General features: G+C 41.9%; 1 protein-coding gene across 1 annotated transcript in view; it reads right to left on the bottom strand.

Annotated features, from left to right (window-relative positions):
- thsd4 (thrombospondin type 1 domain containing 4) overlaps positions 1–11323 on the bottom strand; it is a gene marked incomplete at its 5' end in the record, with an annotated part of 52183 nt that extends 40860 nt beyond the window's left edge. Inside the window, 6 exons of the mRNA XM_080458464.1 lie at positions 3740–3876; positions 5924–6026; positions 7533–7950; positions 9580–9896; positions 11080–11149; positions 11295–11323. Of these exons, the coding sequence (XP_080314590.1) occupies positions 3740–3876; positions 5924–6026; positions 7533–7950; positions 9580–9896; positions 11080–11149; positions 11295–11323 (1074 nt within the window). The remainder of the gene's footprint in view (positions 1–3739; positions 3877–5923; positions 6027–7532; positions 7951–9579; positions 9897–11079; positions 11150–11294) is intronic.
- Positions 11324–16505: the final 5182 nt, after the last annotated feature.

Here is a 16505-nt window from a genome sequence, read left to right as displayed (position 1 = left end):
GCGGCCGACTGCCCCAGAAACTACAGCCCATCGGTTAACCACTGACAAGGCTACAAGACCTGCATTCAATTATGTTATGTCACAAACTGAATCTAAACTAAGACAAACATTAATATCTAACCGGTTTCTGTGAGGACATTAACTTTAAATGTTGGTATGTAACTTATGCACTTTCCTTTGATGTCATGTAAAACAGAGTCAAAACAGCTGCAGTAATTCATGTTTGATGCACCAACTAAGATCTGCCCCGATGACACCTGTCACATCTTTGTTTGGTGTCCTCAGACATCCTTGATGAGCACATTAAAGTCTGAATAAACCCTGGTGAACAGAGCAAGTACAGTTTTACACAGCCGGAGGCACAAAGATCAACCTCGAAGCAGCATTTGGTCAAACTCTGAAATGTTGGAGATACTCCTGATCCTCAGAGGATGAATCATGCTCACTTCAGTCTGAAGAAAAACACTAGTACCAACAGATTAGGTCCTAAATGCTGCAGGAATAAATTTAATTTGTTGCATTCATCCTTTTTTTTTTCCCCAGATTTCAGTTTGATCTTAGGCACAAACTATATTTACATTTTTTTTTCCAGGCCTGATACAAGACTCTGCAATTAGTTTGTTATCCACAATAATCCATTTTCTAATTCTTTAAATTCAAACGTGCGTGATTTATAGTGCAACAAAACATGGTTCAAATTTATTCAAATAGTAAATTATGTATTTTTTTTTTATATAACCTGATCTTTTTTATTTAAATATGTTATTGATGCTTTTGCATAACACTTCAGTGTGTGTGGCCTACGAAACCTCAGAAGAAATGTATTCCAGGAAACTTCACCTGCGATTGGCTGGATTCTCCACCTCTGTGATGCCAGCATCATCTTGGCCTATATCAGTCAATTTTAACTGTCTTGACACATTGTTGACATTTTAATATCAAACCCTTACTTCTTTACTTCTGCAACAGTGCGAGTTTTAGGCTAAACAGCATTTAAAGTGCGTTCTTTCCTCTCATCCTCTTCATTTGATGGCTGTTCTGTGAATGAACAAGAGCTCATATAGCTAAATATGGAATAATGTATGATTTTAGAATCGGCAGTTCCTGTGAACAAATGCTCACTTCTGCACTGGTGGAAAAACAATTCATGAGCTCCAATTTACTGAAGACTTACGGGCCTGCACCTCTGACAAAGCTGTGACGTAACGACTTTAATGAATGCATTTAATTTCTTTTAAACCTCGTGGGATGTCGCCTTCTGATGCTGCGAAGTGCCATGTTAAGTCAAGCAGAGTCCAGCGAACCAGCTGACCGTCAGCTGACCCAGACAGGCTCCGGCGATGACTGACACTTCAAACAGTTCCTCAGAGCAGCAAAGTCTTCTTTCTTCCTCCGGTTCCCGTTTCTGCTACTGATGAATGGCCGTCTTTGCACACTTCAACCAAGCTCTACTTGCTAGGGTCTTTTTTTTCTCCCTTTATCAATATACATCTACGGACATCTCTTGCTTTGAGCATCATGTATATACCATATGTGGTGTATCTGCAGGGTCCTCTTACCTCCTCCAGGGGAGATAAAAACCTGTGGGGGCCAACTGCTGCAAACATTTATAAATTCCCACAATAATGCTCAATTCCAATCATGACAACGACCATGATTAAATTCAATTATCCAGATGTTTTTGCATTGTATGTTGGACTGTAGCTGGAGGGATGTTCTGTTTAAATGGCAGGACCAGCTGAGAAGATCTCAGCAGGGAAAGAGAAGAGAAAAAAATAAATAAATCCCCCTTTCCAATAAAGGGCTGGCAAGTTTAAGTATTTCATTAGTGTGTTAGAAAAATCTGATCCTGGAGAGGGGGAAAGAAAAGCAAGTGTTTTACATAGCTGCTTTATTTGAGCTCATAAATCACAGTTTAGCTGCAACTACTGAGACTAAAACAAATGAACCTATGTGAAGGATCACAATGTTGTGTGTGTGTGAGTGTGTGTCTGTGTGTTTCAATGGATGAAATGTGATCAAGGCCAAAGTCAGAGATCAGAGGGCTCTCAGTCTTGATTAAATCTTAATGTTGCAGAGATTGTTGCAGGATTACTGTGCATGGGAAACACATGAGGGTTAATACAGTGAGGTCAGCACGGCCAGCTGGAAACCAGCTCCATTTCTTACAGTTAAACCTTGATCAAAAGACTGTTAAAGTGAATCCAGCACATAAAATACACACAGCCAACCGTACACAGGCCCGTATGTCGACAGCGTCCCCGCTTCAGCCGGCTGACCTTCACTTCTCCTCAACACAAACCCAGATCTTACTCGTAATGCTGTGCTGCCCTCTGCTGCTAACAGCCAGGAGCATTACAACTTAACTCACGCGACACAAAGAATAAAACATTTCTCTCCGCAAAATTAATTCAGGATAAAATTGAAACTGAAAGTGGGAATCCAGGAAAAAAAAACAAATAACGTGATGAAGATCATGCCAGCCTTATAGTATTACTTACTGGTATGTACTTTGCATTGTAATAAAACTAAAACAAATTTTGTACATGGAAATGGACACCTTTTGGGTTCAAAGAATCTGAATGTCCGTACATCTTTATTATTGCCAATGCAGTTACAGGGCATTAGTCATAATTACAGGAAGTCCCACATCAAGGCTTTCTGCTCAATGACCTGGTGTTTAATGGACAATCATCATTCCAGCTGGTAAGTTTGAATCTTGGTTTGTTCAAATACGACACTGGACATTTCATATAAACCTTTAACCTGCTTCTTGTCAGTGAAATGAGAGACCACCACATTCTGACAATGGAGTAGCTGAGCAGCCACTTTTACACCTGCCTCCTTCCAACTATTCAAAACCTTACCATAACAGATTAATCAACAAGTTGCAATGTTCGTTTAAGAGTACCTTACAAAATTGCCAGCCAAGACAAAGCTGTTAAAGACCGACTGATCAGAAGACATTTGCCTGACAGCTATTGACAAAGTGACAGAATGAGATGACAAAAGCCATCTTTTCTTTGAAATACACATTACTTGAATCTTCTTTTGTTTAAAAAATAAAGAAAAGTGACCCAATGAGGGTTTGGGTATATTTTTACGGTATTTAGGTCCATTTACTTTAGCAGTCCTATTAATTCAAATGAAACTATGACAAATGAAACTATAACAAAGACAAACACACAAAAAGCCTCACTTTCATCATATCAGCATTCTTCGTTCTGAGTTTTGAAATGCAATTATTTCCATCAGTCAAACATTACGTCACATCCAAACACTATCATGGACCTCAGATGTAGTGTTAATAAACTCCCGACCCTCTCCAACCATTACAGACGTCCTACGATAACCAGGTGTGTGTGTGTGTGTGTGTGTGTGTGTCTCTGTTCACACACACACTGAAGTGTCTCCGCACCAAAACCGTCATCTTGAAGCTTCCGCTCCTCTACAAAGCAGGAGAACTCTCTTCATCTTCCTCCATGTGTTTAAAAAGGGATGAATGGAAAATCTGCTTTGTTCCACAGAAATAACTTTTTCCCAATGAAGGCAATGGTGCAATTATATTTTAACCTTTAAAAGGGAACCAGTGAGGCAAAAATAGTAACAGTTCCCTGCATTTCACAAATCCCCTTCAGGACTCCAGTAGATTACAACTTTAAATATCTTCAACAAATCAAATGAAGCCTTCCCATTTCCTTCCTCAACGTTGAAAACAGCAAATGTGTTTGTAGCCTACCGCACATTTCCCCGCCACACAGAGAGACGAGTCGTTCAGCCCACATGGCGTCCCGTCAATCACCCGCTCCGACTGTCGCACGTAGAACCTGAAGCCGATGGCCCGGCAGTGGAGCTCGCAGTGCTGCTCCCCAGGAACTGAAGGATAAATTTCAATCAGGAATTTCAACATGAGCATCCCCCCCCCCCCCCAAGTATTTAAACGCTTATCTGTATGTAGCAAAAAATGAAGGTAATAAAGTTCAGCATTTATAGCGGATGTTATTCAGCAATAACTATACCTGGCTGCTCCATGAGATACCAAACAAATATCCAACAGACATGCAATGGTGCCGACTTTGCTCATGTAGTTTTTTGCAGGACTGCTAACCCCTCTGATCTGTATCTGAAGCTTTAATTAAATATCACATCTTTAACATCTGCAGTGTGAAACTACATTTACAGATTTGCAATCAGGTGTTGATGCCGAAACCTAAATGTCTTCCGGCTAAAAATGACCCACATAAGGCAAGGCATCATTTGACGGGGTGCAAATTTACAGGAGATGTGAAAAACACAGGATGGACACAAGAAGAGCACAATCACAGTAGATTTCCTTCACTCTGTTTGATATATGTCGTTGTATACATTCCAGCTTCTGCACATTTTCCACAGTAATGTTCCATAAAATCATGAGCCCGAAAAGATATGATTTTTCTTAAAAAACACTTTAAAGGTTAATAGACTTTACCCCACACGGAATGCTACGCCATGTTACCGAGTTCGATTTCTATTCTCTCACACCGTCTGTACACCTTTAAAAATCTAGTCTTGCAATGAACTACAGCATTATTTCCATTTCTAGAAAGTTACAAAACTGCATTTATTGTAACAAGGTAATTATTCCTCCATCTGTAGGCTACATCTTTTTACAACAACAACAAAAAAAAGTCTGATGCTCTTGAAACATTTGATGTCACAAAAACAGCAGTAAGCAGATGAAGACAATCCTGATCCCGTGTTTCCCATTTCATTCATATGTTTTAACAGTTACTGAAGATATACTACAAGCCTGGGAAGCCAGGTATTTGTTAAACAGATGTCTGGGAGTATGTGAAAGTGCTGTTTAGGAAAGGTGTCGAATGATCCGGACTCAACCTTGCACTGTCACCTGCGGTTATTTAATCTTGCATCAGGCGTCAGTCAAAGCTGCAGAGCTCAAAATACATATCTGCATGATTATTTTTGAGGCTGTTGTTACCACGCGCAACGGTTTGCAGATCGTCAGGTGTTTTTAACCGTTGCCGGGATACCTCAGGTGTGTGAGGTCAGAGAGTTTGTATGAATGAGCATCATTCAGGGAGCCGGAGATTTATTGAAATGTACTGTGATGTATTGCCTGGAGGACTTGTGGGTCATCTGTCAGGCAGCTAAAGGCATAAAACACAGTGAATATGGAGGTGGACTGACTATATGGCGTTCTTTTCAGGAGAGGACGCCAGCTTTCTCGCAGATGAGAGGGACCGGTTTGATTTTTCAGCCATACTGGCAACATGACCTGCCTGCTTTAAGATTTTAAACCTTCATGGTGTTCCGGTGGATGAAGCCTGATAACTGTAATAAACACTGTATTCATACTTCACCTGCATTGTGATGACATTTACAACTTAAGAATACCAAAAAGTACTTCAGTCCTGCAACGTTTGATTAAAAAAAAAAAAAAACATTATGCGTTTTCCTTCAGGATCACCGTGGGCGATATTCAATCTTTTCATAAAGCCCTATCTACAGTAAACCATCAAACAACCCAGCCGGGGGTCAATGACAGGTCCCAAATTCTCACAGCCCTGAGGGAGAAAACTAATTTCTCTGTTCCTGTAAAGTAGCTATAGACTTGAAGCAGCCAAGTTCTAAGCTCCAACTGATTCTTTTTTATAATCAATTTGAATCTGGTTAACTACCTAATTGAGACGTTTTCATGTCTGAGGCACTTTTTATTCAATCCTTAACAATAAATTGCCAAGATGAAAATAAAACTGGCCACAATGATTTGCTATTGTGTCGCGTCACTACTTTTTGTAACAACTCCATATTACTTTCATATATGTATGAGAAACAATTACCAATATTTTATTAAAAGCTGGTATAATATCTCCAGAGTGCAGAAAACATGAAATGCTCCAAACGTATACATTTACAAACGTACCTTCGTTGAAAGGCTCCCACTCGTAAAGTCTTCCCATGAAGGGTTGGTTGTTGTAGGAGGAACACTGGACAGCTCTGATGGGTCTGCTGGATGGAGGACAGGCCTGAGGGGTAGAATCAGGGAGCACACACACAAATACATGCATTTATTTTCCTTGAAAACACAGACTGGGACAGGTAACTCTTTTTGGATCAACAGCCGCCTCTCAGTCTTTGATGGCCTCCGACCACTACAACCAACCATCTCAGCGTTGTTTCTCTCCCTCCATTCGAAGCTCGGCCTTCAAAGTGGTGCAGATTGCAGTATTTATGACGGCTCCGCAGTGAAACCTGAACTCCACAGAGTCTCTCCATACATCCTTTGTCCAAACAAGCCTCAGGCCTGCTTTACGTTGCTTGAATATCTATGTCATCACACACCAGTGAGACAATGTACAGAACCAGACATTGTTTGAATTTATTTCGCTGCACGGCTCCATCGGATCAGATTAACAGCCCTCGTCTGAACACTTTGTATCAACGCTGGCTGTACATCTGGTACGTCCACATAAACAACTGTTAAAGCAGCGTTTTTTACTGAAACCGTCGGCAGATTAAATTTAAAAGCTGGTATTTGGAAGATTTAGCTTTAGATAAATGTTAATTGAAAAATATACATGTCTGAGTGAAAACTTCAACAAGTCAAGTGCACAACAATAAATAAGTGAGGGTTTGATGAGCAGCAGGTTCACGTTTGGATAAATGACAGAATATTTTGAAGAGCTTGGCAGTATGAGCAGCACAGACGGGAACGCTGTAGCACTCATTTCTCATTTCATGAAGACATATACAGTCATAGCTTTAGTAGCTCTATCAAAAATAAGAGTGGATTTCTCCAATTAGCAAGATTAAAGTTCAGGTATAGATGTGGCTCTGTGGTGAAACTCAATCACACACAAACAACGAAGAACCAAAACGCCAAACTGCAATAAAGAGAAACCCACAGAAAGAGAGAGGAAAAAACCCTCAATAATGTGAAGGTGGAAATACTTTGCTTGTGACAGAATAACACCCGAAAAGGAAAAAGTCCTGTGTGAATTTGCATGACCTCCCTGAGCCAGAATGTGTGTTTTGTTTAGTGTTTTCCTTTTGATGGACGGGTAACCTGCTGAATGCGAGCTGTGACAGGCTCCACCACCTGGTTAACTTTATGAGTGTGTCTCGCCTTTGTAATATGAGGTGTATCAACCGAGATGTGAGTTTAAAATATATACAGAAAAGTAATAATTACATGAATCTGACAGTACAGAACTACACTGATCCTTCAGTTTGTAAAAAAAAAAAAAAAAGACGAACATTTGCTTTCAAACTGTATCGTGAGGTTCACCCTACATGCACACACATAAGAAAACCCTCTTCTATTTGTTCATCCATCCCTCATACATGCTTTATCCACTCTGAACAGGTTGCCAGTCCATTCACAGTGCAGCGAGGAAACAGCACACAATCAGAGAGTCCAATTACTCTAAATTGTACGTCTGCAAAATGTGAAAAGAATGCTCTCTCCTGTACTCGGGACAGTTTGAACCGTGGCAAAAGGTAAAATGTTTTGGAGGAACACATTCTCATACATTACTGTTGCAGATCCTGTAGTGAGCGTGCTCTCCGCGGCAATAAGAAGAAGGCAGAGGGTTGTAGGGCCTCTCTTGATGCTGCTGAGTGTTGGAGGTCTCGCTGCCCGATTGCGTCTTCGTCTGGACCTCGGCCTGGTTGACTGATGAAGGCTGGTACAGGGGGGCCCAGACTGGGTTATTTCTAGGTTGCACATAGGGTCTGGTGTATCGATGGTGGCTGCTGGAGGGATCCGGGCTGTTTGACCTGTGGCCACCGTGGCCTCTCGCAGAGGGGTGGTGGGAACTGGCAGCAGCAGAGCGTCTCTGTCTGCGTGGGTGATGTGTCTCAGTGACCCGGCCAGCATCCGTCTGCAGAGGAGCAACATAAGGGGCTCTACCATAGCCATATCGCCCAGGGATGATGTGAGGGAACCTCCTGAAAACACAAATATGAGGGAATTAATCACTCAAAACATACTGCTTTTATCTTCACTTCTAACAATACAAGTCTTTGGCAACATTCCTGAAACTGAAAGCACATTACTGCTTTGTGCCATCTTTTACGCGGGAAGAGCACTGTGGCCCAGCCTGCAACTTTCGTAGGAGCCAAGAAAGAGAAATCTGGGCACCAGTGTGGTCATTCATCTCTTTATGCTCAAACTCCCCACTGCCACCTCGACCCGGCCCTCAGCTGTCAGTGCTATTTGTTTAAGAGCAGGCACAACAGGAAGGAGGTCACAAAGCAGCCAAGCACCAGCCGGGCCTTTGACTTCAACCATAAAAGAGCTGGAGGGCAGTCAGATGGCCCACGGTGATGGCTCCAAGGAGTCACTTTTAGACCAGGCAGCTCTGCATGCAGTGCAGCTGTATTCCAGCTATGTGGACCTGCCCATCTTAAAACCAGGGGGAGGGGGGCTGAAAATGCTGTGCGTATTCTTACCGAAGTTTGATAGAGTCAAAATCAATGTCACATAATCAAATTTGCCAACAGTTCCCTGTGGGAAGGAAAAAAAACGGATGGGCCACAAGTAAGAGGAAGAATCATTCGAAACTGTGGATTCACCATAACAAAGACAAAAAAGCCAAAGTCCAAATATTCTTACGTCATCTTGCCGAGATTGACATGGACTTTATTCAGTGTTTTTGAATTACTTCAGGGCTGCTAAATATACTGGAATTTTCTCATCATTACAATATCAACATATCGCAAAAGACTGAACTGTGATAAATCAAGTTACCATGCGTGGTGCGTTCATGTTCTGAACGTGAACATATTAAGCCAGTCAGATGGAACCTACTAATCTCCGTGGCCGCTGAAGAAATGCGAGTAAAATGTGTGGATAGTGAAGAAAATCTGCATAAAGACAAACTCAGTGCTGATCTTTAAGTCACATTGGCTTAAGATGGTCACAGATGCGTTGCAGCAATGCTACAGTTTCCATGTGTTGCGGCTCAATGTTCAACTGAATGGATGTTTATTTCATGGAAGCTACATAGTTGTGCAGAGCTCTTTTATACATACATTTTGCCACTTAACCATTTGAATCTAATTTGTCACCGGACTGCAGGCAGGACGTTGCCACATGAAAGGCAACTTGAATGTTGTCATTTTCCTAATGAAACATCTTGTAATCCCAATATTCAGTAAGACTGACGCATATTAACCAATTATCATGCAGATGAATATGACCGTCACCGGACAGGGAAGTGTCTATGACTGTCTGATGTGGCAGTCAGAAAAACGTGAACTGTGCCAAATCCAACATAAGTTGTCTTCCACTATCAGCACTGAGCTATCATCCAGTCTAGAATATATTTTGGTAATCTATACATCTATCGTCACCTATACTATAGTTTTTATACCTTTCTGTTGATCAGTCCCGTCACAGAATCCTAATAAGCAATACATTGTGTCACACTACAGCAACTAAACACACAATTTAAAAGAAACTCTAGTTGCAGATACTGCTTTTATTTTCCATTGTGTATATAGCAAATTTATGCCTACATGGTTGCTAATCTCTTGGTCAGCTCTACACAGACCGAACCCGCACCCACAGCGTACCTTTGCCCACTAGGCCTGGTCTCTCGGTCCCTCCATGTCTCTCCACGGCCGCTGCTGTTGGAAGATCTGACTGGGTCATGATGCAGGGGAACAGTAGGCCGCAGGGCTGAAACTACATGGCCCGATTGCTCGGGAAGGATACCCCCTCTGGAGGGGTACCTCGGACTGTACACAGGCAGACAAGGTCTGGTCTGCTCTTGGACTCCTTTTCCACAACTCCGGGAGCAGGTGGACCAGGACCCCCAGGTTCCCCAGGAGCCCTGAATCTCTCCATGCTCTGCCCTGAACTCCTGTAGGGATTCTGCCCTCTGAGGAACCTGTAGGGAGATGAAACAGCCTTTATGAGCATGGCCACAAAGTTGCAGAGAAGTCCAGCAGTGCAATTGCATGTGAATGCCAATAACTGATGGAAGCCCCCCCCCAAAAAAAACCCATCAACAACAAGACTTTAATCCCTGCAGATCATGGCCTTGTATAAAAGCTCAAGTCAGTGACCTCATCTCATCACCATGACTATCCTGCTTCACCGCCCCTCACCACTGTTCATGAAACAGACCTCTGTTCACGCTCATAAAGCCTTGATTTAGCTGATTAGTGGGTGTCTGCGAGCGGTCCATCCCCTATTGGCTACCTGCGGTTCTCACTGTTGACTCTATCCCTCTGTGTGACTCTGCCAGGGACGTATTAGCAGCGATCGTTGCACTCTTTTTGAGTAAGCTGCCAGCGGCAGCGCGATGCCAAGCCGGCTTTATTTGCGGAGCTGCGTGGAAGTCCTGCTCTTTAAGGAGCACTTTGTCTCCATTCACAGCAACCTCTGTGGGCAAACACATGGCCGTAGTAAAAGCTGAGCTGCCTTTGACTTCTTGAGGATGGAAAGAGAATACAGAAGCAGTCGGGAGAGTTGGCAGGGAGCTCCTCTACTGTCAATCAGTCGGTGCAGCTATTCAGAGAGAGCTCAGACCTCCCTCCCCCGCCTCTTCTACTACTGCAGCTTTTGTAACTCAACGCCACTGTCGTCTCCGGGTCAGCAATAGGTCACACAGCTGGAGTCCCAGTGGAAACACGTGGAGCCAACTTGCACTGACCCCCTACTAACTGACAGGCCCTTCGATGTGTCCGTCAGCCTCGTCCACAAGTTTCTGCCATGTGGCTCCTTTGGCTTCAGGGTTCAAGAGGTGCTTTGCTGACAGCTGACATCAGCCCTCTCCATTCTGCCGCTATCCACAGAAGCTTTCACTCCCTCACACTACAAGTTCACAGATTACCACTCGTGTTGGGTTCTCCTCCCGTGGGAACACTTTTATTTAGTGTGCTGTTTGGCTTTGCTGACAAGACACAATCATGCGTGCCACGCTCGGAGGGAAGCAATGTCTGGTGCATTTAATGAAAGAGTAAAGAAAAATTTAAAGAAAAAAAAAATGGAAGGCGGTCTCAACTCATGACTGTGAAGACATCAAACAGCTTGCTCATGGCACCATCTAATATGCAACCACTGCTCACCTTTCTGTGGTCTGTCGTCTGCTGGCTGTCCAAGGGGTCCGACCAAAGCAAGAACAGCAGCACGGAAACTCTGCAGACACATGAGAAATGACTACAGCTTTGCACTACTCGTACTTTAAATTACGGATATACTGAATAGGCAAGGTAGGGAGTTACAAAGTGGCGGCAGGACTAGAACAGCAAACAACAAATGAATGCACAAATAGTCCAATTACCTGATAGTCCAGGGACAGGCTCCCTGCATCGCTCCTTACTGCTCAGTGGGGGACTCTTGGGTGTGAAAAGAGAAGTTCACATTAGCAAACACCAAAGTGATGGTGGCATTTTCTACTCTCAGTGGCCACACTGAATAACTGTGCAATGAAAAGTGACGGCATGACAAAAATGTGCAAAGAAATTCTATCATTCTATCGGGAGCTAGACCCCAAAGTTTGAGAACTCGCACATTTCAATATCCTGACCTAAAAAAAGACTCCGACTCACTTGACCGTGTGACTTGACCTCTTGGGTTCCTTCTTGCCCCCCCCCAACCATGCTGAAAAACTGACCCTCCCTCCCCAGCAAGGCTGTCAAGCTCAACTGAAGTTCCGGGGACATTTATACCAATTTGTTTTTGTTGAGTTCATTTAAAAAAAAATCTCTCCATTTAACTATATGAACTAGGCATTTTGATATTTGTCACCAAATGTTTTTTAAAATACATAACATTTTAGCATTATTCCATATTTAAGATGCCTCTTGGTGCAAAATACATGTTCAAAAACCATGTCGTCAATTTGGTGTTTCTGTTCCTTTTGTTGCACCTAAATTTTAATACTGATAACTGATAACTTCTCTTAATCCTTTTTTGAATCCCAAAAGCTGTCAAAATTTCTAAAAGGCTGTTTTTCCAAAGGAAACCCTATTTCTACGGTCTTCAACATGTTTCCTCAATTTCACCATTACAGTTTGGGTTTGATGTCAACATTTCTTCTCAGCCAGTGAAGCAGGTAGCTTTCACTGCTGTATCACTGTGGTCTGAGTGATGTCTTATTGTATGCTTTATTGTAAAATGAAATTAATGGAAATTTTTTCACTTTACAAGGTCATCCAGAGACTAAATGGAGCCTCAGGAGGACCAGTTCTGTCCATATGTTTGACACCCTTGCCTCAGATCCAGCCCTCACCTTCCTAAAATATAGCCCACCATAACTCTACACATTTGCTTAAATAAATCTATTGAACCACATTTCACAGGAGAAAGAACTCCTTAAAAAGCAAATTGGCTGCTCTAGTATGATTTAGACTCCAGAAAAATTGCTGATGATTTCAAAGTTATTGCAGAACTATGACAAGAACGTGCAGCCCACTGTACATTACCAAGTAAACATACCTTTGGGTTAATGATGCGGGTATGGTGAAGGATTTGACACTTCACTGTACTTTCAAACAAGCGTATCCTCCCCAAGCGCAGGTATCCTCATGGTCGACACATTAATCCAGGTACAGATCAGGACTTTTCACTATGATCCATGTAAATCAGCTACTCCGCAACCAGAGTAGAAAATCAAAGCCAGACATAGTATAAACTCCGGACGCGGGTCACCGCGGTGATTTCGGCGGGTCTGGTTTTACGCACGGAGGCACCGAGTGGCAGAAAGCTGGAAAGCGGCCGCAGCGGGCGGAAAACACACCGCGCTGCGCCCCCTGACGAAATACACTACTTTGTCTGAGTGTGTGTCGTGTCAAATGTGAAGGTGAGCCTCCTTCCTTCGCTGTGTGAGTGTCGGCGGCGGTTTGCGTGGGAAGAAAGAGGGCAGATCAGCCCGAGTGTCTCCCCCCGCCTCTGCTCTCTCTCACCGTCCAAGCTGCAGCCAGAGGCAGGTAAACGATCTGATTGATCACCTCAAGTGACTCTCCAACGTTGGCAGAACACTTTTGAAGCTGGTAACAAAACCAGATATTTTCTTTCTCTCTCCAGGAAACAAAAAAAAAAAAGGCATGAAAGAAATCCTGCAATGACTATTCTTTCTCTCCCCTCACGCGTAAAGTTAATGCGTAATTGTACTTTAATTAGCTCAAGCAGCTGCCACTTATCATAAATCAGTCTTTTACCATAAAAGTAAGTATATAATGAATTAAAGTGGCAGTTTAAGCAAAACATAGCATGCCTCTTTTGTCCAATCCGAGGGGGCAGTTTCGTGCATGTTTTAGACGTCTTCCTGCTCCAACACACCTGAATCCAATCAGCGTGTCACAATGGAGCTCTGGTGTGAAGGAAGACGTGGAAAACTTGGCTTTTGAAGGATTGGACAACAGTGACATGGTACGAAGTGGTTTGCACTCCCGCATCACGGTGAGAATATCCATGGTTCATTGTTTTCTCTGCAGTTTTCCAGAAATATGCTTTTAGGGGTTAATTGTTGCATGTTGAGTTGGATAAAGTAATCTGGAGCGGAGGTTCCCAACCTTTTTTCTTGTGGAACCCACATTTTTACTATCACAAGAGCTGCCACAGCCTGTCCTATTCCAAAAAAAAAAAAAAAAAGGTTTTACTCACCATCTCTGATGTTTTGTTGGTCTGGTCCCACTGCAGTTTACATTGTTTAAAACTAGTTTAAAAAATAAAATAAAAAGTTTTTCACCCCAAAAGATGCATCCAGCTCTAAATTAGTCTATTGCTTTTGTGAGGCCATATTCTATGTAACTGTCTCGGTTGGCTACACACCCAATTTTCTCCCGCTGTTTACACTTTTAATGTAAACGTGTAAAATTTGTAGTTTTGTGACATAAATTAATGAAATGCAAACTCATTTATTTTGAAGAAATAAAAATATGTTCTATGCCTTCAAATCAAGAGGGCTTCACAATCCTGCATGAATCTTTGGCGTCTGTTGCGGAGGTCGGGTCCCCCTGGGAATCATTGGTCTAAATGGATGATAAATCAAGTAATAGCACATTTGACACACAATAAACAGCAAGACTTGATTTATTGTAAAATAAAATAAAACAAAAAAGCCAATAGATGGATAAAGTAGTGAGTGTCTGAGTTCTCTTGGGATTTTTATTGACTCTTGCTCATCCTTTCTCAAAATTGTGTGATTAGAATGATGTTTCCTCTCAAACTCAGCTAAACTGTGTGTTTCTATGTTGTTCATGACAAAAAAAAATGAAATGGTTCCCGTTGATGTTTTTTTCCCTCTGGTCACAAAGCTCAGCAAACTTTAGTAAATACAGCTGCAGGACAGAAAACACTGACATCTAACTTTTTAACATTTACACACTGATATATTTATAACATGTATTGTTCTCTTCAGCACGTTTGTTTACTCTGACAGAGCCAAAGAGAGCTAGGTATAACTCTGTGGTCTGAACCGCAGCAGCTCATCCTAACCAATGTCTGTAAACATGTTTTATTTTTATACTATTCAGTAACCATTTCATGTTTAAATGTTATGAAATCTATGAATTTCTTTCCACAGCCATCAGTGTCATGTTTCCCTCCCATGCACCACAGCTCCATCCATGTGTTAACGTACAGTGTATTCGTTACAGTCTGTATCTACAGGGGATCTCACCCCGTTGCTGACCCCGCCGACCTTCTTCACTGGTGCATAGTTTATGATACAGCTCAGGAATTTGCCTTTAACGTCAATGTTTCCAAACATTTCACAGGCAAACAAGCTTCCAATTAAGGCATCGGTAATGAAGCGCTGTTCCGGATGACCCCGCTGACGGCCCCTCTGGACTAGACTTCCAGAGAGAGCAGTCTGTTGTTTGAGACGGGCTGAAAATATGCAATGAGGTGCCTCTGGAGATGGTTTTCACTGGAAAAAAATATCCATGTGAAAACTTTATTAGAGGAATTTGACACATTTCCATTTCTAAAGATAAAGTGTTTAATCTAATTCAGTAAAGGTTTGTTTGGGTTCACTTTTTATTGGATAAGTGACCATATTTGGTAACTTTATAATTTCTTTGTTTTTTCCCCCAACTCACAATATGTTCATTCATAATATTATTGACAATGACAGAAGACTTCACATAATATTTGTACCACACATTAACAATTTGTGTAAATAATGACACTTTTGATTTAAATGTTTTATAAATTTGATATAAACACAGATATCTTGGCCCTTTGCCTTGGAAAATTGGGAAAACACCTCTTACTGTTTTTACTCTCAATTAGTGAATTAATTAGAAAAAGTGGTGGGGAGACTCTTGAAATACTCTTCAAATAATACCTAGTCTCAAAATATTCCTCTTACGAGTATTCTAATGAGCACTTTATAATGGGTTAAAGTTGCACTGTGGCTGAGAAAAATCTGGAGCGTTTCTTCTCTTTGTTTGGCCGATTCTCTCTCAAGTGGAATGAAATGGTTATTTTGTGCAGCGCAAGGCTGACAATAAACAATGCAGCTTGGTTCATTCCAGGGGGAACTAATAGTTGGTCCTGTGAGGTGGAACAAACTGTCAGCCGCATCTCCAGACAAAACACAAAAGTCTGCCACAGACACACTGCAGCTTCCAACTCGGCCCTCAGCTTCATTGCTTGTCATTCACCCAAACACAGATTGTGTATCTGAGATCGCATGAATTGAGTCAGCAAGTCTACACAAGTGCAACAATGTCCTTGCTTCATTCATTCTTTCTGGTCCTGCAAAACTATTACACTAAATTATTACTTTTGAATAGAAATCATTGAAGCTTACGTCTGAATGAGCATTGGCCTGCAGCGGTTATCAAGGGGGATTCTGGGAAATGTTGGCAGGCAGCATCACTAGTGACAATGCAGACTTGTCCAAAAAGGCTTTCTCTTGTAAAATCTAAGTTTTTATTTGAGCTTGTGTTGGCTGAACTGCCTCACAGCCCGAAAAAAAAAAAAAAGCCAAACTTTATCAAAGAGAGTATTCAAGCCATGAGAATTGTCTTAAATGTTGTGACACTGATCGTTAATCGTTTGTCCTGTGCGAATCAAGATCGAGTGTACAAACAGGATCTTGCCTCAAGAATCTTCGGGCGTCTCCGTTACCGCAGGATGTCAACAAACCCTGGGTATGTTCCACAAAATTTAAATGCTGTAAATACTTGTTTTTATGAGTGTAATGGTGAATTTTCTTCAGAAAGGTATTGACAATGAATTAGAAATGTACATGAACAACTACAACTGGCTCCTAAATTTGTCATTTTTATCCTGTGGATTCTGCTAGAGGAACTTTAAGTTGAATAATGTCAAAATAAATGGAATGATTTGAATTATAAAATCAAAAATGCACTAATATCTCAAAATGTCAGCCCTGTACCATGGGTCATGATGCTGAGTCACCATAGCATCAAATCTGCTTGGCTAACTTGTTCACTTCACAATGTTTGTTGTAGCACAAGACATCTCCGAGATCATGCCTTAACTTTTACTCTCATAAATGTTATAATTTTAGGAGACT

Source organism: Lipophrys pholis, assembly GCF_963383615.2.
Source record: "Lipophrys pholis genome assembly, chromosome: 2".
Classification (NCBI taxonomy): Eukaryota; Metazoa; Chordata; class Actinopteri; order Blenniiformes; family Blenniidae; genus Lipophrys; species Lipophrys pholis.
The sequence above is the reverse complement of the archived record's forward strand: the minus strand, read 5'-3'. Positions and strand labels throughout refer to the sequence as shown.